Raw genomic sequence first — 26,811 nt, forward strand, 5'->3', positions numbered from 1 at the left:
CTCTGACAATTTTATGGGCTTTCCTCTGACACCGCCTATTATATAGGTCCTAGATGGCAGGAAGCTTGGCCCTAGTGATGTACTGGGCCGTTCGCACTACTCTCTGTAGCACCTTGCGGTCAGATGCCGAGCAGTTGCCATACCAGGCAGTGATACAACCGGTCAGGATGCTCTCGATGGTGCAGCTGTAGAACCTTTTGAGGATCTGGGGACCCATGCCAAATCTTTTCAGTCTCCTGAGGAGGAAAAGGTTTTGTCGTGCCCTCTTCACGACTGTCTTGGTATGTTTGGACCATGATAGTTTGTTGGTGATGTTTACACCAAGGAACTTGAAACTCTCGACCCGCTCCACTACAGCCCTGTCGATGTTAATGGGGGCCTGATCGGACCACCTTTTCCTGTAGTCCACGATCAGCTCCTTTGTCTTACTCACATTGAGAGAGAGGTTGTTGCCTTGGCACCGCACTGCCAGTTCTCTGACCTCCTCCCTATAGGCCGTCTCATCGTTGTCTGTGATCAGGCCTACCACTTGTTGTGTCGTCAGCAAACTTAATGATGGTGTTGGAGTCATGTTAGGCCACGCAGTCGTGGGTGAACAGGGAATACAGGAGGCGACTAAGTACACACCCTTGAGAGGCCCCAGTGTTAATATTCCCCATGTAATGTTAATGGGGAACCTGGCTGCATGTTATTAAAGTGTCATGTAAATGTATCATAATGCTCATTACAGACGTTCAGATTTATAGTATTTTCTTCAGACTGTACTGTCTTTGGTACAGTAGCTAACGTAGCTGTTACTCAGTCAACCACAGGCAGCAGGGCAGGGGAAGGGAGGACTGACGACGAGGGAAAGTGGGGAGAGAGGAAGAACTCGTGGCCTGCCTGACCTACCACCATATATTTTCATGCGAAGAAACTGCACGATCAATAACGTTAGTAGCTGGTTATAATTATTGTTGATGCATAGCATAGTTTGTTTTACCATTAACGTTATATCTTACTGTTGGGGAAATGAATAGCTAATATGAATTGTTTCCAATCTGACCAACTAACGTTATCACCTGCGAGTTTTCTCTGGTTGGTTGTTGCACTACGCTAGCCAGCTAGCTGTACCAATGATACAAAACGCTCATTCCTTTATTTTGCACTGTCTACAGGCCAATATTTTGTCGACTCAGCGTTTGTAGCAATCTAGTTAGATAGTAATTGTAGATAGCTGACGTTAGCTAGCTAAGTGGTTTGTTATTAGCTTGTTCTGTTACCCAGTCGGGCTAGGCTAGTTAGCCAGCAAACGATATGCTTCTTGGCCAAAATGCACACATACACTAATGAGAATGGGTCCTCATGGCTCATGTTAGGGAAGACTTAACTGTCAACGCACGGGTCTCATGCCAAATGTAGACATTTGCGGCTGTTATTTCATTATTTTGTTTTGGATTTTTTTCAGCGCTGTTTTTGGTCCGGGCTCACTCAGTCCGCGGTCTTGAGTTGGGCAGGGTGATTGAAGCACGTTTATCGGTGTCGCAGCGCGTCTTTTCCACCAAGGAGGCAGTCATGGGCGACAGCAGAGGTAAGAAGGCCATCGGTGTTTTGAATGAAGTTCGCTAGCTGTCAAGCCACGTTTACACTTTGTCTTTATGTTCCAGTGGTTAACTATACTAGTTAGCTTGCTAACAATATTTGACTTGCCTAGTTAAATAAAACATTGGCTCAAGGCATAAGTTACTAACATAAGTTACTAAGCTAACGTTACCTTACTGAATAGCTTAGTTAGCTATAGCTACCAGGATGCTCTCACAAACTACACAAAAAAACCATATCACCCCAATTGTCTGATTATTTAGCATCTAATACACAATTATTGGTATATACTGCTTGAAAATAATGACCGCTAAATTGTGTAAATGTTCCTTTCAAGCCAGAATGTTGAATAAAATGATATTTGAATTTACCGGTTGTCTGTGGTGTAAGTCCTTCAGATGATCGAAATTTAATAGGAAAGTATTGTTTACCAAACTGTTTAGAGTGCTGGTACTGAATTAGAAATGTCTATCACCTGGCACATGCGTAAAACCATGTAAACACCTGGTGACACAAGTATCAAATCAAATCAAATGAATTTATATAGCCCTTCTTACATCAGCTGATATCTCAAAGTGATGTACAGAAACCCAGCCTAAAACCCCAAACAGCAAGCAATGCAGGTGTAGAAGCATGGTGGCTAGGAAAAACTCCCTAGAAAGGCAAAAACCTAGGAAGAAACCTAGAGAGGAACCAGGCTATGAGGGGTGGCCAGTCTTCTTCTGGCTGTGCCGGGTGGAGATTATAACAGAACATGGCCAAGATGTTCAAATGTTCATAAATGACCAGCATGGTCAAATAATAATAATCACAGTGGTTGTCAAGGGTGCAACAGGTCAGCACCTCAGGAGTAAATGTCAGTTGAATTTTCATAGCCGATCATTGAGAGTATCTCTACCGCTCCTGCTGTCTCTAGAGAGTTGAAAACAGCAGGTCTGGGACAGGTAGCACGTCCGGTGAACAGGTCAGGGTTCCATAGCCGCAGGCAGAACAGTTGAAACTGGAGCAGCAGCACAGCCAGGTGGACTGGGGACAACAAGGAGTCATCATGCCAGGTAGTCCTGAGGCATGGTCCTAGGGCTCAGGTCCCCCGAGAGAGAAAGAAAGAAAGAAAGAAAGAGAGAATTAGAGAGAGCACACTTAAATTCACACAGGACACTGGAGAAGTACTCCAGATATAACAGACTGACCCTAACCCCCCGACACAAACTACTGCAGCATAAATACTGGAGGCTGAGACAGGAGAGGTCAGGAGACATAAGTACGTAATTAGGACCGTGCTCCCACCCATGCAGGACGTCTACTCAAAACGTCTGCTCAAAATGGTGCCTGAGGAAAGCCATCAGCATCAAGGACCACAGCCCCGAAGTGTTCACTCCCCTATCGTCGGGCAGACAGTATTGGAGTATGTCTGATATCAACAGGCTCCGAGACAGTTTCTTTCTACAAGCCATGAGACTGCTGAACGGGATGGACCACCTACACTGACTCTACGCACACATGCACTCACACACAGATATCCACTCATACAACACAACTGCTGCTACCAGACTCTTATTATGAGTATTAAATACTGCACCATTTAAACACTTGCCCCCAAATCTCCCTTCCCCTAAACACGTGGAAATATTGGGCTATACATTGTGTTTTCCTGTATTAACTATTCTACTGAGCCTTTGACTTTGTATTCTTATATTTTATTATTTCTTATTGTTGCATTGTCGAGAAGGAACCTGCAAGTATGCGTTTAGTTGGACTGTGTATCCCGTACATACGACTAATATAACTTGACTTCAGTAAGTATGCGGGCTTTGCGTGCATGTACTTCCATCTTGTGCACATGCCTTCGGTCATGCGCAAACGATGCATGCATACGAACTGAAGTCATCAGGTATTTACATGGTTTTGCACGTGCCAGGTGATAATAGAAACTTCACTACCGGCGCTCTTAACAATAAACAATACTTTCCTGTTGATATTTTGTCTTGTATTTCGACCATCTGAAGGACCAACACCACAGACAACTGGTAGATTAAGTTCAAATGTAATTTTATTCAACATTCTGGCTGGTAAGGAACATTTACACGATTTTACAGTCATTTGTTTCATGCTGTATATACCAATTGTTTAAATACAGCCTGATTAATCAAACTACTCTGCTTTATTCAACCTCCATTGGCTTCCTGTTCAATACAGGCCCTCAAGGGTGATGCACCTAAATACATATGCCAACGTATAGAGAACTATTCTCCTGCACGCACACTACGATTGTCAGACTCAAACAGGCTGGTCACACCAGCTACAAGCCTGTGCATCATGGGTGACCTACACATGTCAAGGAGGCAGCTTCAATTTCATTTTTTAAAACACAACTAAAGACCTACCTATTCGAGCTAGCTTTTTATGTTTTATGATGGTGTAGGCCGTCATTGTAAATAAGAATTTATTCTTAACTGACTTGCCTAGTTAAATAAAGGTTAAATAAATAAATACAAAATGAATTGCTTAATCTCTTGTTTTGTATTAGTAGGCAATGGTTTGATGTATTGTGATTTGTTTTCTGTACATCTTACTGTATTGTTGCTGAATTTTGTTTTCTAACAGTGCCTTCAAAAAGTACCCCACCTCCCCTTGACTTTTTCCACATTATGTTTTACAGCCTGAATTTAAAATGTATTACATTTAGATTTCGTCACTGATCTACACATAATACCCTATGTCACAGTGGAATTTTGTTTTTCGAAATGATTACAAATTAATAAAAAATGAAAAGCTGAAATGTCTTGTCAAGTATTCAACCCTGTTATTATGGCAAACCTAAATTATTTCAGGAGTAGAAATGTGCTTAATAAGTTGCATAGACTCAATCTGTGTACAATAATAGTGTTTAACTAGATTTTTCAATGACTACCCCATTGCTGTACCCCACACATACAATTATCTGTAAGGTCCCTCAGTCGAGCAGTGAATTTCAAGCACCGATTCAACTATAAAGACGAGGGAAGTTTTCCAATGGTTTCCAAAGAAGGGCACCTATTGGTAGGTGGGTAAAAAAATAGAAGCAGACATTGAATATCCCTTCAAGTATTTATTAATTACACTTTGGACAGTGTGTCACTACAAAGATACAGGCGCCCTTCCTAATTCGAGTTGCCAAAGAGGGAAAAAACGCTCAGGGATTTCACCATGAGGCCAATGGTGATTTTAAATCAGAGTTTAATGGCTGTGATAGGAGAAAACTGAAGATGGATCAACAACATTGTAGTTATTCCACAATACTAACAGAAATAACAGTGAAAAGGAAGCCTGTACAGAATATAAATAATCCAAAACATGCATCCTGTTTGCAATAAGGCACTAAAGTAATACTGCAAAAAAGTTGTATTCAGGACAGAAAGTTATGTACGGGGCAAATCAAACACATCACTAAGTACCACTCTTCATATTTTCAAGCATGGTGGTAGTTGCATCATTTTATGGGTTTTCTTGTCACCGGCAAGGACTAGGGAGTTTTTTAGGGTACAAAGAAACGGAATAGAGCTAAGCACAAGCAAAATCCTAGAGGAAAACCTGGTTCAGTCTATTCCACCAGACACTTGGAGATACCCTAGTCATGGACTGTTCTCTCTGCTACTGCACGGCAAGCGATACCGGAGCGCCAAGTCTAGGTCCAAAAGGCTTCTTAACAGCTTCTACCCCCAAGCCATAAGACTCCTGAACAGCTAATCAAAGGGCTACCCAGACCCCTCTTTTACGCTGCTGCTAATCTGTTTATGGTCTATGCATAGTCACTTTAACTCTACCTACATGTACATATTACCTCGAATAACCGGTGCCCCCCGCACATTGACTCTGTACCGGTACCCCTTGTATATACATTTACATTACATTTAAGTCATTTAGCAGACGCTCTTATCCAGAGCGACTTACAAATTGGTGCATTCACCTTATGATATCCAGTGGAACAACCACTTTACAATAGTGCATCTAACTCTTTTAAGGGGGGGGGGTTAGAAGGATTACTTTATCCTATCCTAGGTATTCCTTAAAGAGGTGGGGTTTCAGGTGTCTCCGGAAGGTGGTGATTGACTCCGCTGACCTGGCGTCGTGAGGGAGTTTGTTCCACCATTGGGGTGCCAGAGCAGCGAACAGTTTTGACTGGGCTGAGCGGGAACTGTACTTCCTCAGAGGTAGGGAGGCGAGCAGGCCAGAGGTGGATGAACGCAGTGCCCTTGTTTGGGTGTAGGGCCTGATCAGAGCCTGAAGGTACGGAGGTGCCGTTCCCCTCACAGCTCCGTAGGCAAGCACCATGGTCTTGTAGCGGATGCGAGCTTCAACTGGAAGCCAGTGGAGAGAGTGGAGGAGCGGGGTGACGTGAGAGAACTTGGGAAAGTTGAACACCAGACGGGCTGCGGCGTTCTGGATGAGTTGTAGGGGTTTAATGGCACAGGCAGGGAGCCCAGCCAACAGCGAGTTGCAGTAATCCAGACGGGAGATGACAAGTGCCTGGATTAGGACCTGCGCCGCTTCCTGCGTGAGGCAGGGTCGTACTCTGCGAATGTTGTAGAGCATGAACCTACAGGAACGGGTCACCGCCTTGATGTTAGTTGAGAACGACAGGGTGTTGTCCAGGATCACGCCAAGGTTCTTAGCACTCTGGGAGGAGGACACAATGGAGTTGTCAACCGTGATGGTGAGATCATGGAACGGGCAGTCCTTCCCCGGGAGGAAGAGCAGCTCCGTCTTGCCGAGGTTCAGCTTGAGGTGGTGATCCGTCATCCACACTGATATGTCTGCCAGACATGCAGAGATGCGATTCACCACCTGGTTATCAGAGGGGGGAAAGGAGAAGATTAATTGTGTGTCGTCTGCATAGCAATGATAGGAGAGACCATGTGAGGATATGACAGAGCCAAGTGACTTGGTGTATAGCGAGAATAGGAGAGGGCCTAGAACAGAGCCCTGGGGGACACCAGTGGTGAGAGCACGTGGTGCGGAGACAGATTCTCGCCACGCCACCTGGTAGGAGCGACCTGTCAGGTAGGACGCAATCCAAGCGTGGGCCGCGCCGGAGATGCCCAGCTCAGAGAGGGTGGAGAGGAGGATCTGATGGTTCACAGTATCAAAGGCAGCCGATAGGTCTAGAAGGATGAGAGCAGAGGAGAGAGAGTTAGCTTTAGCAGTGCGGAGCGCCTCCGTGACACAGAGAAGAGCAGTCTCAGTTGAATGACTAGTCTTGAAACCTGACTGATTTGGATCAAGAAGGTCATTCTGAGAGAGATAGCAGGAGAGCTGGCCAAGGACGGCACGTTCAAGAGTTTTGGAGAGAAAAGAAAGAAGGGATACTGGTCTGTAGTTGTTGACATCGGAGGGATCGAGTGTAGGTTTTTTCAGAAGGGGTGCAACTCTCGCTCTCTTGAAGACGGAAGGGACGTAGCCAGCGGTCAAGGATGAGTTGATGAGCGAGGTGAGGTAAGGGAGAAGGTCTCCGGAAATGGTCTGGAGAAGAGAGGAGGGGATAGGGTCAAGCGGGCAGGTTGTTGGGCGGCCGGCCGTCACAAGACGCGAGATTTCATCTGGAGAGAGAGGGGAGAAAGAGGTCAAAGCACAGGGTAGGGCAGTGTGAGTATATAGCCTCGCTATTGTTATTTTACTGCTGCTGTTGAATTATTTGTAACATTTATTTTCTATTTCTTATCTATTTTTTTTGTTCACTTTTTTTCTTAACTTCTTAGAAGCATGGTTGGTTAAGGGCTTATAAGTAAGCGTTGTATTCGGCGCATGTGACAAGTAAAGTTTGAATTGATTTAAACAATGTTATGTAACTTTCAGCAGAACAATTACCTAAAACACAAGGCCTAATATAGATTGGCGTTACTTACCAAGACTATATTGACTGTTCTTGAGTGGCCTAGATACAGTTTTGACTTAAATCTGCCCTGGAAATCTATGGCAAGACTTAAATGGTAGTCTATCAGTGATCAACAACCGACTTGACAGAGCTTGAATATTTTTTTTTAATATTGTACAATCCAGGCGTGCAAAGATCTTCGATTTAGAAAGACTCACAGCTGTAATAGCTGCCAAAGGTTATTCTATCATGTATTGACTCGGGGTTGAATACTTATCTAATCAAGATATATCAAGATATATTTGTTTTATTTTCCATTGATAAAAAAAAAAAAAAAAACTTTTTCTTCAACTTTTACATTACAGAGTTTTTTGTGTAGATCGTTGACAAAAAAATGACAAATAAATACATTTTTATCCCACTTTGTAACACAACATTTTGAAAATGTCAAGGGGTGTGTATACTTGTTGATGTGCAATGAGCGTCGGAAATGCGCTTTACAAAATGAATTATTATTACTAGCTAGGTTTCCATCCAATTTGTGACAGATTTTCATGCAAATATTCTAAAATCTGCATAAAACAATATGTGCATTTTACCCACCAGAGATGTTTCCATCAAACTTAGTTTTGTGGCTAAAAGCCTGTGCATGATGACGTAGTGCACATGAAAATAACTTTTGCCGTCAAATTCCCATGTACAAGTAAAAAAAGACAAGTTAAATTGGTTTCGATCGCATTTTCAACTGATGGTTTTGTCACGAAAACCCTTATATAACAAATGTGCCCTCTCTGGTCTTAGTACATGCGCTCTAGCCAACAGCTCGCAGATACAGTGCGGGTAGGCTACCTATATTATGAGATTATTATGGATAAGAGCGACATTATTTGTATATATCAAACGGCAGCCAAGCATCGATCATCATGTCATCAGAATAAGACCCTCGATATTTATTCAAAAGGAGCATCAAGCTCATCATCACCTTGCAGATTCACCACCTTGTGAATGTATTTAATCTGTAGCCTAATAAACTGCATGCTTTCCCGAGTCGTAGTGGGAAGACCACACGGCATGACTTCGATATGATGGTTATGATATCAATATTTGCACATTATATTTGCACACAAAAAGATCCCACCATGTTAAACGAACAAATTGTCTGTCGGCATTTTAAATTTGTACCAACATTTCATGTTTCCATCAGCCCGGTCATTACTTTTTTCATGTTAGGTAATTCATCCGCATTAAATGGTTGGATGGAAACGTGGTTGTTGTTATTAATTATTGCTTATACATAATTATTCCCAGAGATATATAAGGCCTAGCTTCATTTCAGCTAAACCTAGGGTATGGCAAAGTGGGTTGGGGGGGGGTTTATTATAAAGTTGAAGCTCATTTATTGTATTTCTACACTGTAAAAACTACAAATGCAAAAAAAAAAAAAGATAATAAATTGACTCCAACCATTATCACATTGGCTGCTGTAACTTCATTCACCTCAGTCGATAGGGAACTTAACATTCTACAACACACGTCATATAGCAATTAGCTGCTATATGTTAACAGCAGTTAACTAGCCATCTTCTGCTATCTTCACCTCTGCACTGTTTTGAGAGAAGTTGCACTGTTCAATGCAGAGCTGCATCTATGCGCTGTCCTAAAGCCAGCCAGCCGGGCAAACAGCCTTCCTGTGTCGCAGCCGGCCGCGACCGGGAGACCTATCAGGCGGCGCAGAATTGGCCCAGCGGCGTCCGGGTTAGGGGAGGGTTTGGCCGGCTGGGATGTCCTTGTCCCATCTCGCTCTAGCAACTCCTTGTGGCGGCCGGGCGCATGCACACTGATTTCGGTCGCCAGCTGTACGGAGGAGACGCATTGGTGCAGCTGGCTTCTGAGTTAAGCAAGCATTTGTCAAGAAGCAGTGCGGCTTGGCGGGGTCGTGTTTCGGAGGACGCATGGCTTTCGATCTTCGCCTCTCCGGAGTCCGTACGGGAGTTGCAGCGATGGGACAAGACTGTATATTGGATATCACGAAATTGGGGAGAAAAGGGGTAAAAGTACCAAAAAGAAAAAGCAAGCCGAGATCTATCGCTCAGATTCTTTTCTTTAAAAATGTAATATTAACCTAATAAAAACAGTTCTGTAAGAATGAGGTTTGTGCAGTAGGCCTAATACATTATCACAGCATGTTGTCTATATACCTGGCCTGCCAATATTGTTCTTCTCAGACCATATTATATTTCAAAACTCAAGCTTTGATAACAAAATAGATCAGTTGGTGTAGCACTTGTGAGCCACAGCTGAGCATGAATTGAAATAATTCGCAAATAATTTGCTTTTCTATTTTACTGGACTGATGGTACCTGCATCTGATGGTCATGGTGCTTTCAAGACAACTGGGAACTCGACTGAGAACTGAGTTCCCAGTTGTCTTGAACGCACGTAAGTCTGAGTTGTATTGAACATGGCATTAGTCTCAGCAGAGGAAGGGAGAGAGCAGCAGTCCCTGCTCTCTCCTTTTTTGTATGGCTCCTATCACATCCGGCCGTGATTGGGAGTCCCATAGGGCGGCGCACAATTGGCACAGCGTCGTCCGGGTTTGGCCGGGGTAGGCCGTCATTGTAAATAAGAATTTGTTCTTAGCTGACTTGCCTAGTTAAATAAAGGTGAGACTGACCAGAGAGAGGGGATATCATCTTCCACCTAATGGCTAAACTTGAGTCGCACCTCATCTTCCTTCTGCACAAATTCCTGTTATTCCTATGACCAGAGAAAGTGAAATATTTATTAATATTAAAATAGACATGACGAGCCACTAATAATAATAAAAACGCAGGGTTATCGGATACACTTGGCTACTTATAGTAGTGTTTTATGTTTTGTAATAGTGTTGACAATGCTGAATAACCTTCGACATGAACTCGCTCATAGAAACAAATGCTCTTTGCTGTATTCACAGTCTCTCTCTGGTCATGATTTTAAAGTTATGAAATCTCACGTAGGCTTGTATCAAACTTTGCTGTGGCCAGGGTCGTGGAAGCCGTACGCGGTGTTGTGAGCTATCCGATTGGCCAGCGCAGAAGGCACACTCGATTTAGCCACGGATCTGCCGGCTAGGCAGAGTTTGCCTTTTCAGACAAATGAAATGGTTGAAAATGGGAACACTTTGCCTACCCGTTGCGCAGGGCTTTTGAATCAAGTGCACCCACCGCCAACACCGCAAAAAATAAAAGGAGCGCAAGCCTTTATTTTGGACTTTTCTACAGAAATGTTTGTTGATCGACTAGGAATCCATTGAAGATCTACCAGTTGGTGACCACTGCGCTACACTCTATTTGTCTTTTAATCGGGATTGGAAGTATTTTGGTTGCCTGTTTTAAATTGTTGGTGTTGAGCTAGGGTATGGCGACTAACTTCATTGTAGCTAGGGAAACTATCAATAATGATATTTTCTTAAACTTGAGTTGTATGTAGGGTATCATCACTCTCTGCCATGTAATCCCTGTCCTTTTCACCAGATTCCCGCAGCCCAGACAGCTCCTCTGTGTCCTCCCCTCCCTCGGGCCAGCGCTCACCCCCTCTGACCCCCACAGCTGCCGCCATGACGTCTCTGCCGCCCTTCACCTCGGACATCAACAGCCCCATCAGCAGCATGGGCTCGCCCTTCTCTGTCATCAGCTCCTCTTTGGGGTCGCCAAGCCTGCCCGGGACACCCTCGGTGGGCTACGGCCCCATTAGCAGCCCCCAGGTGAGCCCTGAGTTCCAGACAGGTAGCTAACACTTCTATTCTACCACTCCTCTCCTTCTGCCTTACCTTTCATCCATCACCTCTCAGGGCCATTCAGAGATGGAAAGTTAGCGTTATGGGTCAATAAATGCTGCTTTACACTAGTGGCCTGTGAGAACCAAGTGTGACTTTATAGGCTGCAGTCAACGTGTGCGTCTCTGCCAGCATCATCAGCCTCTTTGGTGATTGGTTGAGAAGAATATCACTTGTTGAGGGCACTTTTATGGTAAATAAACCTTGGCTGCTATTTTATGGCCCCCAAAATTTGCTATATACTGTGATTTATGTTGTAGGGCAATGGTGATGGGGGAAAAATTGATAGTTACATATCGGGATATTATTTGTGACGATATATTATCGTTTATATATATATATATATATATATATATATATATATATCGTTTTGGCAATATCGCTATATTATTTGTGCACTAGTTGGCTATACCTGCACCAAAACTCCAGTATTCCATATTTTTGTTTTCAGCACTTTAATTTCCATGACTGATCGTATTATCATGGCTCTGTCTTGTCTCTCTGCAGCAGAAATATGCTGAGCAATATGTTTGGAACATTGAATCGCAATAAAATCAAAGTATCTCATTTAAATTCGTATTGAATCGTGAGAATTGCAATACATGTCGTATCGACAGCTTAGCGTCGTGATAATATCGTGAGGTCCCTGGCAATTCCCAGCCCTGTAGGTCAAGTGAAATTGCGGAGAACTACCAAAGGCTAACGTGAAACAATACATATCTACACTGAACAAAAATATAAACGCAACATGCAACAATTTCAATCAGTCCATTGAAATAAATAAATTACGCCCTAATCTATGGGTTTCACATGACTGGGAATACAGATATGCGTCTGTTGGTCACAGATACCTTTAAAAAAGGTAGGGGCGTATATCAGAAAACCAGTCAGTATCTGGTGTGACCACCATTTGACTCATGCAGCGCGACATAGATTTGACCTTCGCGTAGATTTGATCAGGCTGTTTGTGGCCTGTGGGATGTTGTCCCACTCCTTCAATGGCTGTTGCGAAGTTGCAGGATATTGGTGGGAACTGGAACAAACTGTCATACATGTCGATCCAAAGCTACCCAAACATGCTCAATGGGTCTGGTGAGTATGCAGGCCATGGAAAAACTGGAACATTTTCCGCTTCTAGGAATTGTGTACAGATCCTTGCGACATAGGGCCGTGCATTATCATGCTGCAACAGGAGGTGGGTAGGGATTAAAAATAAAATACAAATATAGGACAAAACACATCACGACAAGAGAGACACCACAACTCTACATAAAGAGAGACCTAAGACAACAACAGCATGGCAGCAACACATGACAACACAGCATGATAGCAACACAACATGACAACAACATGATAGAAACACAACATGGTAGCAGCACAAAACACGGTACAAACGTTATTGGGCACAGACAACAGCACAAAGGGCAAGAAGGTAGAGACAACAATCTGACAGTAAAATGCTCATCCAGAGGCGGCGCTCCTACTGGCCGGGGACTTTAATGCAGAAAAACTTACATCTGTTTTACCAAATTTCTATCAGCATGTTACTCCACACACAGAGACGCGTACAAAGCTCTCCCTCACCCTCCATTTGAAAATCTGACCATAATTCTATCCTCCTGATTCCGGCTTACACGCAAAAATTAATGCAGGATGCACCAGTGACTCGATCAATAAAAAAGTGGTAAAATGATGGCATTGAGGAGTACACCACATCAGTCATTGGCTTCATCAATAAGTGCATCGATGACGTCCCCACCACAGTGACTGTACGTACATACCCCAACCAGAAGCCATGGATTATAGGCAACATCCGCACTGAGCTAAAGGCTAGAGCTTCCGCTTTCAAGGAGCGGGACTCTAACCCGGAAGCTGATAAGTAATCCCGTTATGCCCTCCGACAAACCATCAAACAGGCAAAGTGTCAATACAGGACTAAGATTGAATCGTACTACACTGGCTCCGACGCTCGTCGGATGTGGCAGGGCTTGCAAACCATTACAGACTACGAAGAGAAGCACAGCCGAGAGCTGCCCAGTGACACAAGTCTACCAGACGAGCTAAACTACTTCTATGCTCGCTTCGAGGCAAATAACACAGAAACATGCATGAGAGCACCAGCTGTTCCCGGGCAACTGTGTGATTGCGCTCTCCGCAGCCGATGTGAGTAAGATCTTTAAACAAGTCAACATTCACAAGGCCGCTGGGCCAGACGGATTACCAGGACGTGTAGTACGAGCATGCGCTGACCAACTGGCAAGTGTCTTCACTGACATTTTCAACCTCTTCCTGTCCGAGTCTGTAATACCAACATGTTTTAAGCAGACCACCATAGTCCCTGTGCCCAAGAACACTAAGATAACCTGCCTAAATGACTACCGACCCATAGCACTCACGTCTGTAGCCATGAAGTGCTTTGAAAGGCTGGTCATGGCTCACATCAACACCATTATCCCAGAAACCCTAGACCCACTCCAATTTGCATACCGCCCTAACAGCTCCACAGATGATGCAATCTGTATTGCACTCCACACTGCCCTTTCCCACCTGGACAAAGGAACACCTATGTGAGAATGCTATTCATTGACTACAGCTCAGCGTTCAACACCATAGTGCCCTCAAAGCTCATCGATAAGGGACTAAACATCTTCCTCTGCAACTGGATCCTGGACTTCCTGACGGGCCGCCCCACAGGCAGTAAGGGTAGGTAACAACACATCCGCCACGCTGATCCTCAACACAGGGGCCCCTCAGTGGTGCGTGCTCAGTCCCTTCCTGTACTCCCTGTTCACTCATATGACTACACGGCCAGGCACGACTCCAACACCATCATTAGATGACACAACAGTGATCACCAACAACAACGAGACAGCCTATAGGGAGGAGGTCCGAGACCTGGCCGTGTGGTGCCAGGACAACAACCTCTCCCTCAACGTGATCAAGACTAAGGAGATGATTGTGGACTACACGAAAAAGAGGACCGAGCACACCCCCATTCTCATCGACGGGGCTGTAGTAGGGCAGGTTGAGAGCTTCAAGTTCCTTGGTGTACACATCACCAACAAACTAACATGGTCCAAGCACACCAAGACAGTCGTGAAGAGGGCACGACAAAACCTATTCCCCCTCAGGAGACTGAAAAGATTTGGCATGGGTCCTCAGATCCTCAAAAGGTTCTACAGCTGCACCATTGAGAGTATCCTGACTGGTTGCATCAACGCTTGGTATGGCAACTGCTCAGCCTCCGACCGCATGGCACTACAGAGGGTAGTGAGTAGAGCCCAGTACATCACTGGGGCCAAGCATCCTGCCATCCAGGACCTCTACCAGGTGGTGTCAGAGGAAGGCCCTAAAAATTGTCAGACTCCAGCCAACCCAGTCATAGACTAGGCAAGCGGTACCGGAGCGCCAAGTCTAGTTCCAAGAGGCTTCTAAGCAGCTTCTACCCCCAAGCCATAAGACTCCTGAACATCTAATCATTACGCCGCTGCTAATCTCTGTTATTATCTATGCATATTCACTTTAATAACTCTACCTACGTGTACATATTACCTCAATTACCTCGACTAACCGGTGCCCCCGCACATTGACTGTAACGGTACACCTGTATATAGTCTCGCTATTGTTATTTTATTTCTGCTCTTTAACTACTTATTTTTATTTCTTATTCTCATTCATATTTTTTAAACTGCATTGTTGGTTAAGGGCTTGTAAGTAAGCATTTCACTGTAAGGTCTACACCTGTTGTATTCGGCGGTGACTAATAAGATTTGATTTGAACAATACATCACGCGAAGCAGCCACAACTGTCAGTAAGAGTGTCCACGATTGAGTCTTTGAATGAAGAGATGGAGATAAAATTGTCCAGTTGGAGTGTTTGTTGCAGCTCGTTCCAGTCGCTAGCTGCAGCGAACTGAAAAGAGGAGCGACCCAGGGATGTGTGTGCTTTGGGGACCTTTAACAGAATGTGACTGGCAGAACGGGTGTTGTATGTGGAGGATGAGGGCTGCAGTAGGCATCTCAGATAGGGGGGAGTGAGGCCTAAGAGGATTTTATAAATAAGCATCAACCAGTGGGTCTTGAGACGGGTATACAGAGATGACCAATTTACAGAGGAGTATAGAGTGCAGTGATGTGTCCTATAAGGAGTATTGGTGGCAAATCTGATGGCCGAATGGTGCTGAGAAGGACAGTGTACCATCTAGCCATACTCCCAAGTACTTGTATGAGGTGACTATCTCAAGCTCTATACCTTCAGAGGTCACACCTGTGGGGAGAGGGGCATTCTTCTTACCAAACCACATGACCTTTGTTTTGGAGGTGTTCAGAACAAGGTTAAGGGCGGAGAAAGCTTGTTGGACACTAAGATAGCTTTGTTGTAGAACGTTTAACACAAAATCCAGGCAGGGGCCAGCTGAGTATAAGACTGTATCATCTGCATATAAATGGATGAGAGAGCTTCCTACTGCCAGAGCTATGTTGTTGATGTAAATTGAGAAGAGTGTGGGGCCTAGGATCGAGCCTTGGGGTACACTCTTGGTGACAGGCAGTGGCTGAGACAGTAGATGTTCTGACTTTATACACTGCACTCTTTGAGAGAGGTAGTTTGTAAACCAGGCCAAAGACCCCTCAGAGACACCAGTACTCCTTAGCCGGCCCACAGGAATGGAATGCTCAACTGTATCAAAAGCGTTGGCCAAGTCAATAAAAATAGCAGCACAACATTGCTTAGAATGAAGGGCAATGGTGACACATCCATAACCTGAGCCCTCAGAGACACCAGTACTCCAGATTGCATACCAGAGAGAATACTATAGACATCAAGAAAGACAGTCAGTTGATTATTGACAAGTTTTTCCAACACTTTTGATAAACAGGGCAAATTAGAAGGTGAGCATTTTATTGTCCCCAGCACAAGGTGCACCTGTGTAATGATCATGCTGATTAATCAGCTTCTTGATTTTCCACACCTGTCAGGTTGATGGATTATCTTGGCAAAGGAGAAAAGCTCACTAACAGGGATGTAAACAAATTTAACATTTTAGAGAAATACGTCTTTTGTGGTTATGGAGAATTTCTGGAATCTTTTATTTCAGCTCATGAAACATGTGACCAACACTTTACATGTTGCATTTTATATTTTTTGTTCAGTATAGATATTGTAATTCTTAAAAATCCAGGTAACAATTCAGTTTTTGTCTGCAAAATCAACCATGAAACAGCATTATCTGGGTCCTTTTTTAACATGTTGCCCCGCTCTTAATTGTATGGTAGAAGTAGGCTATTCGTCTCTCGGTCGTACACTTTGAACGTGTTCATACTTTTAAAACCTCCAAAAATATTAAATGAATTCAGTAATGATTCATTTCTGACATTTTAGATGAAGGGTGCCAGTGGATGAATCATTGGTTGCCCTCAAAATCACACATCAAAAGGTCAAACTCTCCCTGTCCTCCTGTGTATGTCTAGAAAATAGAGAACGTATTCTGCAATATTTCAATGAAAGATATACATAAAAAGCATAAATTCACATGCACAAAGTACAGTTTTTAAATCTACTTTGAATGTATGTGCATCTGTGAACATTGTAATTATTATTTTTTTTCATCTAGGTACAATATTATTTGTCCAAGGGGCTCGCAGTGGCAACACTGTAGTGAATATCCAAACAAATTTGTTTTATTCCCTCTATCTTCTCTCATGTCAGATGGTCCTTCTCAGTGTTTTTTCCCCTCATATCCCTCCCTGGCATTTTCGCTTTCATTCTCCTCCCCTCATTTCACTTTTTGCCTCTGATTCTACTCAAACGTCCTCATGATTTAATCAGGCTATGAGGATGCCCTGAGACATAACCTGCTTAAAACTTCTTATGGCTGAAGTCCCGTTAACGGGATCGATATGACAACAGCCAGTCGAAGTGCAGGGCGCCAAATTAAAAAAACAGAAATCTCATAATTAAAATTCCTCAGACATTCATGTGTCTTATATCATTTTAAAGGTAATCTTGTTGTTAATCCCACCAAAGTGTTCGATTTCAAATAGGCTTTTCAGCGAAAGCACTACAAACGATTATGTTAGTTCACCACAAAACCACAATAATCACAGCCATTTTTCCCAGCTAAAGATAGCTTCACAAAAGCCAGAATAGAGATAAAATTAATCACTAACCTTCGATTATTTTCATCAGATGACACTCATAGGACTTCATGTTACACAATACATGCATGTTTTGTTTGATTAAATTCATATTTATATCAAAAAATCTGAGTTTACATTGAGGCGACTAGATTCACTAGTTGCAAAAACATCAAGTGACTTTGCATAGCCACATCGTTTCAACAGAAATACTCATCATAAATATAGATGATAATACATATATACACATGGAATTATAGATATACCTCTCCTTAATGCAACCGCTGTGTCAGATTTAAAAAAAACTTTACGGAAATATAAACCATGCAATAATCTGAGACGGAGCTCAGGTGATTAGCCAAATTAGCCACCATGTTGGACTCAACAGAAACCAGAAAATACATGATAAATGTTTCCTTACCTTTGAGGAATTCATCAGAATGCAGTCCTAGGAATCCCAGGTCCACAATAAATGCTTGATTTGTTCGTTCATGTCCGTTATTTATGTCAAATTAGCTACTTTCGAATTGTTTACCAAAACCCTAACCAAAGTCTCAAAGCGCGACCACTATAACGTGACGAAATGTCCAAACGTTCCGTTACAGTCAGTAGAAACATGGCAAACGATGTACTGAATCAATCTTTAGAATGTAGTTAACATACATCTTGAATAACGTTCCAACCGGAGAACTACATCGTCTTCAATTGAGAGATGGAACAGAGCTGCCTCTCACGTGAACGCATGTGTTGAATGCATGGTCACCTCATGGCACCTCATACTAAATTCTGTCTCCTTCGACCCCCCTTCACATTAGAGTCATCAGACTTAGTTCTGTTGACTGCTGACATCTAGTGGAAGCCGTAGGAAGTGAAAACTCATCCATATGTCTCTGTATTTTGAATAAGAGCTTGGTTGAAAATATGGCACCCCCAGAAAAAATACAAACAGGAAGTGGAACTTCTCAGGTTTTTGCCTGCCATATGAGTTCTGTTAATCTCACAGACTTAATTCAAACAGTTTTAGAAACTTTAGAGTGTTTTCTATCCAATACTAATAATAATATGCATATATTAGCAACTGAGACTGAGGAGCTGGCCGTTTACAATGGGCACCTTTCATCCAAGCTACTCAATACTGCCCCTTCAGCCATAAGAAGTTATTAAGCTGGTGTTGGTGAGAAGTGCTCTGTAATCTCTACTGCATTGAGGGCGAGGGAGGCGAGGCCCAGATGCTCCTTTCTCAGCCGATGATGCCTGGGCATGCGAACAGGAAATTGAATGTTGCTTTAATACTGATCAATCAGCCCACTCAAAGAGAGAACTGGCAGTATGTATGTCATTGTTAAATGCATGAAGGTAAATTATGTTTTTTGATGACAACTCTGTATCGATGACTCCAAGTAATCGAACTAATGACTGATGTGCTGCCAGTAAGTCACACATAAGTGACTTTTCCTCCCACCCCCTTCAATTCAGTAGTTCCCCTCTCACTTCTGCCCCTATCCTCCTCCTTTCTCTCGGCCTCCAGATCAACTCCACAGTGTCCATGTCGGGACTGCACGCGGTCAGCAGCTCGGACGACGTGAAGCCTCCGTTCGGGCTGGGGGGCCACAGCCCAGGGGGCCCCATGCTCTCCCAGAAGCGCCTGTGTGCCATCTGCGGCGACCGCTCCTCCGGTGAGTCCCAAATCGGCCCCTAGACCCTATGCACTTGTGGTGGAGATCGGAGAGAAATTGAATGGTGTAAGTAATATGGCAAAAAATCCCACCCAGCCTGTGAGAAGACAAGTTGAACTGTTTACTCTTCCATCTTTAGGACAGGCTGGGGTGGGATTTTGATTTGGGATTGAGGGTCTGTGTCAGAGAGAGACGCACTTGTGGTGCGATATGCTTTGTTTATTAAAGGATTGTTCTGCCCGAAATTTGACAGGCGTTGAATGAAATTTAGTTAGGTGGTGTGTGTCGATTTTCTTTTCCCATGAATTTGGGATTGACACCCACAGATTTCTGCTGTGCATAGTGGGATCTACACAACAGATGGCATTGGCTACATGGACTTATACCACTTGAGGTATGGAAACATCAGATAACCCTTGATTTTGGGGTGAACTACTCCTTTCCTCTTCATAGAACATTTTTAAAAAGCTGCATAAAATAAAAAACCCAGCAGGGAATTGTTTTTCATATCTCCCTTGTCTGTGCGAAGCATTTACTCAGTTTATTTACGAGTTCAGTTCTACTAAAACGGACCGAAACACTTCATGTACTTTCATTGCCATCACACCTGAAGAACTATGTGCTGTAGGCTTTGTGCCTGAATTATTGAAAGTTGTTTGTTACTGAAGTTACCTTCCCTCCTTTTTCTATCCCCCTCTTCCCTCTCTTTCTGTCATGTCTTTTTACATTCCTCTTTTTTGTCTTTCTCTCTTCCTCTTTGTTTCTCTCTCTCTCTCTCTCTCTCTCCCTCTCTCTCTATAGGTAAGCACTACGGAGTGTACAGCTGCGAAGGCTGCAAGGGTTTCTTCAAGCGCACGGTGCGCAAGGACCTGAGCTACACCTGCCGGGACAGCAAGGACTGCCTGGTGGACAAGCGCCAGCGCAACCGCTGCCAGTACTGCCGCTACCAGAAGTGCCTGGCCTGTGGCATGAAGAGGGAAGGTAGGGGTGTCTGGCAGTCTGCTGTCCTCAACTCGCGTTCAATATATCTTATTAAAGGGCAACGCTATCGCCAGGTAGGGTAAAGGCTTGACATGGAGGGAGAGACTGAGAGGGATGCAATGGGAGATCTAAAGAGCGAGACCGAGCAAGGGAGAGGAGAGGCTGATGAAAGCGGGAGGGAGAGCTAGGATCCTTATTGAAATTGGGTCTGACTTGCTACAGTAAGAAAGTAGAAAGAAGATTGATGGGACACCTTGTGTGTGGTCAGGTGTACCCTAACCGGAAAACCTCCACTCACCAACCGTCCTGCTGTAATAACATTGACATTGTTGACAAAAAGATTGTATAGCCTACTTGCTATGAAACTATTTCAAATATCTGTCTTAAATCCACTGAAATAATTTATGCATAATAAAGATGTCTAAGAGCCGTTAAGATTTTATTAGAATATTGTAATATACATTTCTACGGGGAGAGTATTGATTGTACTCAAAGGAGATGGAAAGAGCGAGAAAAGGAGGTGGAGAGAGGGGGATGGAGAGCCTTGTAAACACTAACCCCTGTCCCCCTCTCTCCCCTCTTGTTTCCTCTCATTTTCTCTCCCTTCTTCTGTAGTGGTCCAAGATGAACGACAGAGATGTAAGGAGAAAAGAGGGAGGGAAGGAGTGATGTGGGAGTGTGTGAGAAACAATATTTTATGTTGTTTTGTTCTGATGGCCCATTTCTGTGTGAGGTACGTTGCAGAATGTATTGGTATGAAACGGGTCTGAAACTCAAATTTTCAGGCGCAAAGTAAGTCTTATGGCCCTGCTACACTATAGCCATCAGGCGTCGGGCATTGCCGTCAGCCGTTGAGGAAATGGTTCCTTTTAAATCAATGAAAGCTGCTTCACTGCCCGTGTTGCACTCACGTTGCATCACATCCAATGTCAGCGTCCAAGCTCAAGAATCGCAGAGGTTCAATACTTGACGCGCGCGTTCATTCTATCTTGTGATTTGGAGTAATGAGAAATAAAGTTGATTTTGGTTGCATATGGCCTCGACTATACACCACTGGTTATTGTACAAAGATTTATGAAGTCAAGAAGCTAATAAACTCAGCAAAAAAAGAAACGCCCCTTTTGCAGGACCCTGTCTTTCAAAGATAAAAATGCAAAATAACTTCACAGATCTTCATTGCAAAGAGTTTAAACACTGTTTCCCATGCTTGTTCAATGAACCATTAACCGGTGGAACGGTCATTAAGACACTAATAGCTTACAGACGGTAGGCAATTAAGGTCACAGTTATGAAAACTTAGGACACTAAAGAGGCCTTTCTACTGACTCTGAAAAACACCAAAAGTAAGATGCCCATGGTCCCTGCTCATTTGTGTGAACATGCCTTAGGCATGCTGCAAGGAGGCATGAGGACTACAGATATGGCCAGGGCAATAAATTGCCATGTCCGTACTGTCAGACGCCTAAGACAGCGCTACAGGGATACAGGACGGACAGCTGATCGTCCTGGTAGTGGCAGACCACGTGTAACAACGCCTGCACAGGATCGGTACATCCGAACATCACACCTGCAGGACAGGTACAGGATGGCAACAACAACTGCCCGAGTTACACCAGGAACGCACAATCCCTCCATCAGTGCTCAGACTGTCTTCAATAGGCTGAGAGAGGCTGGACTGAGGGCTTATAGGCCTGTTGTAAGGCAGGTCCTCACCAGACATCACCGACAACAACGTCGCCTATTGGCACAAACCCACCGTCGCTGGACCAGACAGGACTGGCAAAAGTGCTCTTCACTGACGAGTTGCGGTTTTGTCTCACCAGGGGTGATGGTCGGATTCGCGTTTATCGTTGAAGGAATTAGAGTTACACCGAGGCCTGTACTCTGGAGCAGGATTGATTTGGAGGTGGAGGGTTCGTCATGGTCTGGGGCGATGTGTCACAGCATCATCGGACTGAGCTTGTTGTCACTGCAGGCAATCTCAACGCTGTGCGTTACAGGGAAGACATCCTCCTCCCTCATGTGGTACCCTTCCTGCAGGCTCATCCTGACATGACCCTCCAGGATGACAATGCCAACAGCCATACTGCTCGTTCTGTGCGTGATTTCGTGCAAGACAGGAAAGTCAGTGTTCTGGCATGGCCAGTGAAGAGCCCGGATCTTTCATATTGAGCACGTCTGGGACCTGTTGGATCGGAGGGTGAGGACTAGGGCCATTCCGGGTAGCCTAGTGCTGCAGGGTAGCCTAGTGGTTAGAGCGTTGGACTAGTAACCGAAAGGTTGTAAGTTCAAATCCCCGAGCTGACAAGGTACAATCTGTCGTTCTGCCCTTGAACAGGCAATTTAGTACAACCACTAGCAACAATGTGCTTGTAGCAGGAAAAACATCACATTGACACAACGCTAATGGCAACGCAGCGCGACGCTTCTAGTGGGGCGGAAGTGTTAGTGTTGTCAGTATCACTGACATTGTGGATAATCGTATTGCAATCATATATTACTGTGGTGTCAGGGTCTGATTAACATATTTCCCTGCCTTCTCTGATAGTAGTGCACCGATGATTGGTATTGCTGTGCCAGTTTATGTGGTCTGGGGTGACTCCAAAGATATATATAACCTGTAATGTGCCATAGTGAGAAACCTTATTGTGGGTTGATTCTAATAGGAAAATCCTCTTGAGGGCTGATGGGAATCAGATATCAGTCTTGGGGCCACATGAAAGCAGCTTGCGAGCCTGATGTGGCTCCCAGGCCTTGAGTTTGAGACCCCTGGTGTGAAAGGTAAAGAAAGCATTGTTGTTTGAACTAACTGGGAAATGTACATATCTGTGTATCTCGCTCTCTTTTTCTCTACCTGTCATTCTTTACTCTCTGCTTTACTTACATTCCTCTCTTTATCCACTTTTTTCTTGGTCTCTTTATTTTTTCCCTATTCCTCTTCCCTTTTTATTTCCCCTCCCTTATCTCTCACCTTTCTCTTTTTTTCTTCACTTTGCTTCCCGTTTGCTCTCCCCCCTCTCACTCTGCCTTTTCCTGCCCTTTCTTTCTCTTTTCACCATCCGTCCTACTCCCTCCCTTTCTTTCCCCTCTCACCCTCCCCTCCCCTCCTGTGCCTTTCTCCTTCTCGCTCCCCCGACTCTCTTCCCCTCCGCCTCACTCTCCCGCTCCTTCCCTCGGCCCTTCCTGTGCCCTTGTAGCTGTACAGGAAGAGCGCCAGAGGAACAAGGAGCGGGAGAGTGAGGCGGAGTCGACCAGCGCCGTCAACGAGGAGATGCCCGTGGAAAAGATCCTGGAGGCCGAGATGGCCGTAGAGCAGAAGACCGAGGTGCATGCCGACGGGACCTCCGAGGGGAGCTCGGTAAATGTGTGTGTGTGTTTCTGTGTGTGACCCACCATCTGGCACTGCGATGCACACATACCAATTTCTCTTACTCCGTTCCTCACACTGTCTATTATTATTCCTAGACATGGGATTGTGCGACTGCACCAACAATTTATTGTGATACAGTAGATTCTGAGACCACAGACCCACTTTAAAAAAAAAAAGGATCATAAGGCCTGTAGTCTCTATTTTGTACCCTATGTTGAAGCCAGTCTCTCTCCCTCTGTTTCTCTCTCCAGCCCAACGACCCGGTCACCAACATTTGCCAGGCTGCAGACAAGCAGCTGTTTACCCTGGTGGAGTGGGCCAAGAGGGTCCCCCACTTCTCTGAGCTGGCCCTGGACGACCAGGTCATCCTGCTACGCGCCGGTACGTTCAAAAAGCCTTCGCCTTTCATGTTCATTGCCACCAAATGGAAGAAAGCAAACTGAAGCAGGGAGGAATACCTGGACATATCCAATAAAACATTTGTTTTCCATTTAAAAAGTTTATTTCATGCACCCTAATGAGCACGGCCCTGCTCAGCTTTGACTTCATTAAAACACAGCCGTACACAGCCCTACATGGATAGGCTGATAACCCTGACTCTCCTCGTGGACTATCTTTTATAATACAGTTGCCTCACATTTTGACCAGATACAATGCTATTTTACAGTAAACAAATTGACAACAGACTTTCAGCACACTTATAGGGAAGGACGGCACATGCACGGCACTTACACAAATGACTGATGATTGGCTGAGAGAAATTGATGCTGATCAAATTGTGGGAGCTGTTTTGCTAGACTTCAGTGCAGCTTTTGACATTATTGATCATAGTTTGCTGCTGGATAAATGTATGTGTTATGGCTTTACACTCCCTGCTATATTGTGGATAAAGAGTTACCTGTCTAACAGAACAGAGGGTGCTCTTTAATGGAAGCCTCTCCAACATAATCCAGGCAGAATCAGGATTTCCCCATGGCAGCTGTCTAGGCCCCTTACTGGCCTTGAGTAAGGTTAGTGTCTTTGTATGCGGATGACTCAACACTTTACACGTCAGCTACTACAGTGAGGGAAATTACTGCAACACTTAACAAAGAGCTGCAGTCAGTTTCAGAATGGGTGGCAAGAAATAAGTCCGTCCTAAATATTTAAAAAACTAAAAGCGTTGTATTTGGGACAAATCATTCACTAAACCAATCAACTAAATCTTGTAAATAATAATGATGAAATTGAGCAAGTCAAAACATGTTGATGCAACAGTAGCTAAGATGGGGAGAAGTCTGTCCATGATAAAGCGCTACTCTGCCTTCTTAACAACACTATAAACAAGGCAGGTCCTCAGAGTTGTGGACTCAGTCACATGACTTGGACTCGAGTCTGATTTGATGACTTGAGACTCAACTTGATAGAAAATAAAATAACTCGAGACTTGACTTGGAGCCTCAAGACTCGGGACTCAACTTCAACTTTGTTTTGTCACTCATTTTGTGGCACAGAGTCTCTGTGGATTACTCACGCAGCCAGAGACAGTAGTCGCCGCATCGCCCTTGTAAAAAAACATGTTGTTTAGTGTTTACAATAGATTGTTTAGTGAAATGCAAACTCTGCACTCTGATTACACCAGCATACTGTCAATCAACACAGGTTGGATGAGCTGGCGAGCAGATTGCTGATTTTCTGTACAGCTATAGGATCGGTGCAACGCAAACGTCAAATTATAGGGAGAGAGAATTGTCATAATAAATAAATATGCAACTTCAAAAATGTTTTGCCATCAATAATATTAACTGTTTACTTTGCAAGCTCCCCAGCAATGGGGCAACAATTACTAGCATAGGCGCAACAATTACTAGCATAGGCGCAACAATTACTAGCATAGGCCTATTGGTCTTTTAGTATGTGGGCCTAACAATTGCTTGAAATTGATCATTTACTTATGAAGCGTGCATTTGCCTTTTCTCTTGATGAAATGTTTCCTGTTGCTTTCACACTTTTAAATGCATAGGCCCTATGTGGTAAATGTACAGTGCCTTCGGAAAGAATTCAGACCCCTTGACTTTTAACACTTTTAACTACAAACATTTTGTTACGTTACGGCCTTATTCTAATATATATTTTTTTAAATGGCCCTTATTAATTTACACACAATACCCCATAATGTCAAAGATAACTTTTTTTGTTGCTAAAATGTAAAAAAAAATATTTTAAAAAATGAAATATTATATTTACATGAGTATTCAGAGCCTTTACTCAGTACTTTGTTGAAGCACCTTTGGCAGCGATTACAGCATCAAGTCTTCTTAGGTATGACGCTACAAGCTTGGCACACCTGTTTTTGGGGAGTTTCTCCCATTCTTCTCTGCAGATCCTCTTATGCTCTGTCAGGTTGGATGGGAAGCGTTGCTGTTCAGTTATTTTCAGGTCTCTCCAGAGATGTTCGATCGGGTTCAAGTCCAGCTCAGCCTGGGCCACTCAAGGACATTCAGAGACTTGTCCCGAAGCCACTCCTGCATTGTTTTGGCTGTGTGCTTAGGGTCGTTGTCCTGTTGGAAGGTGAACCTTCGTGCCCAGTCTGAGGTCCTGAGCTCTCTGGAGTAGGTTTTCATCAAGGATCTCTCTGTACTTTGCTCCGTTCATCTTTCCCTCAATCCTGACTAGTCGCCCAGTCCCTGCCGCTGAAAAACCTCCCCACAGCATGATGATGCCACCACCATGCTTCCCGATTGCTCAGTTTGGCCGGGCGGCCAGTTCTAGGAAGAATCCTGGTGGTTCCAAACTTCTTCCATTTAAGAAGGATGGAGCCCGCTGTGTATTTGGGGACCTTCAATGCAGTAGACATTTTTTGGTACCCTTCCCCAGATCTGTGCCTCAACACTATCCTACGGACAATTATTTTGACCTCATCCCTTGGTTTTTGCTCTGACATGCACTGTCAACTGTGGGGCCTTATATAGACAGGTGTGTGCCTTTCCAAATCATGTCCAATCAATTGAATTTACCACAGGTGGACTCCAATCAAGTTATAGAAACATCTCAAGGATGATCAATGGAAACAGGATGCACCTGAGCTCAATTTCGAGTCTCATAGCAAAGGGTCTGAATACTTATGTAAATAAGGTATTTCTTTATTTTTTTTAAATAACAACCTGTTTTCCCTTTGTCATTATTGTATTGTGGGGGTATTGTGTGTAGATTGCTGAGTTTTTATTTTTTATTTAATCCATTTTAGAATAAGGCTGTAACGTTTCAAAAGGTGGAAAAAGTCGGAATACTTTTGGAAGGCACCATATATTCCATTTAATAGTAAAGTCATTAATAGCGTTTCATCATTCCATCCCGTACCATTTATTGCAACACGTAGACATTTCTGTTTCATGTTTGATAGGCCTACAACACATTTTCA

General features: G+C 44.0%; 1 protein-coding gene across 10 annotated transcripts in view; it reads left to right on the forward strand.

The window, feature by feature from the left end:
* The first annotated feature begins 519 nt into the window (after positions 1–519).
* rxrba (retinoid x receptor, beta a) overlaps positions 520–26,811 on the forward strand; it is a 36,752-nt gene continuing 10,460 nt past the window's right edge. Inside the window, exons 1-8 of one of the 10 annotated variants that reach the window (XR_011671676.1) lie at positions 520–932; positions 1,448–1,570; positions 10,948–11,177; positions 18,913–19,060; positions 19,862–20,041; positions 20,657–20,680; positions 23,239–23,405; positions 23,663–23,792. Coding sequence is in view for 8 of the 10 variants with exons in the window: in XM_071374550.1 (XP_071230651.1) it covers positions 1,555–1,570; positions 10,948–11,177; positions 18,913–19,060; positions 19,862–20,041; positions 20,657–20,680; positions 23,239–23,405; positions 23,663–23,792 (895 nt within the window). In the remaining 2 variants the exon portion in view is untranslated. The remainder of the gene's footprint in view (positions 933–1,447; positions 1,571–10,947; positions 11,178–18,912; positions 19,061–19,861; positions 20,042–20,656; positions 20,681–23,238; positions 23,406–23,662; positions 23,793–26,811) is intronic. The other 9 variants (XR_011671675.1, XM_071374550.1, XM_071374546.1 and 6 more) reach the window with 9 other exon arrangements.

This window comes from Salvelinus alpinus, chromosome 29 (genome assembly GCF_045679555.1).
Source record: "Salvelinus alpinus chromosome 29, SLU_Salpinus.1, whole genome shotgun sequence".
Taxonomy (NCBI): Eukaryota; Metazoa; Chordata; class Actinopteri; order Salmoniformes; family Salmonidae; genus Salvelinus; species Salvelinus alpinus.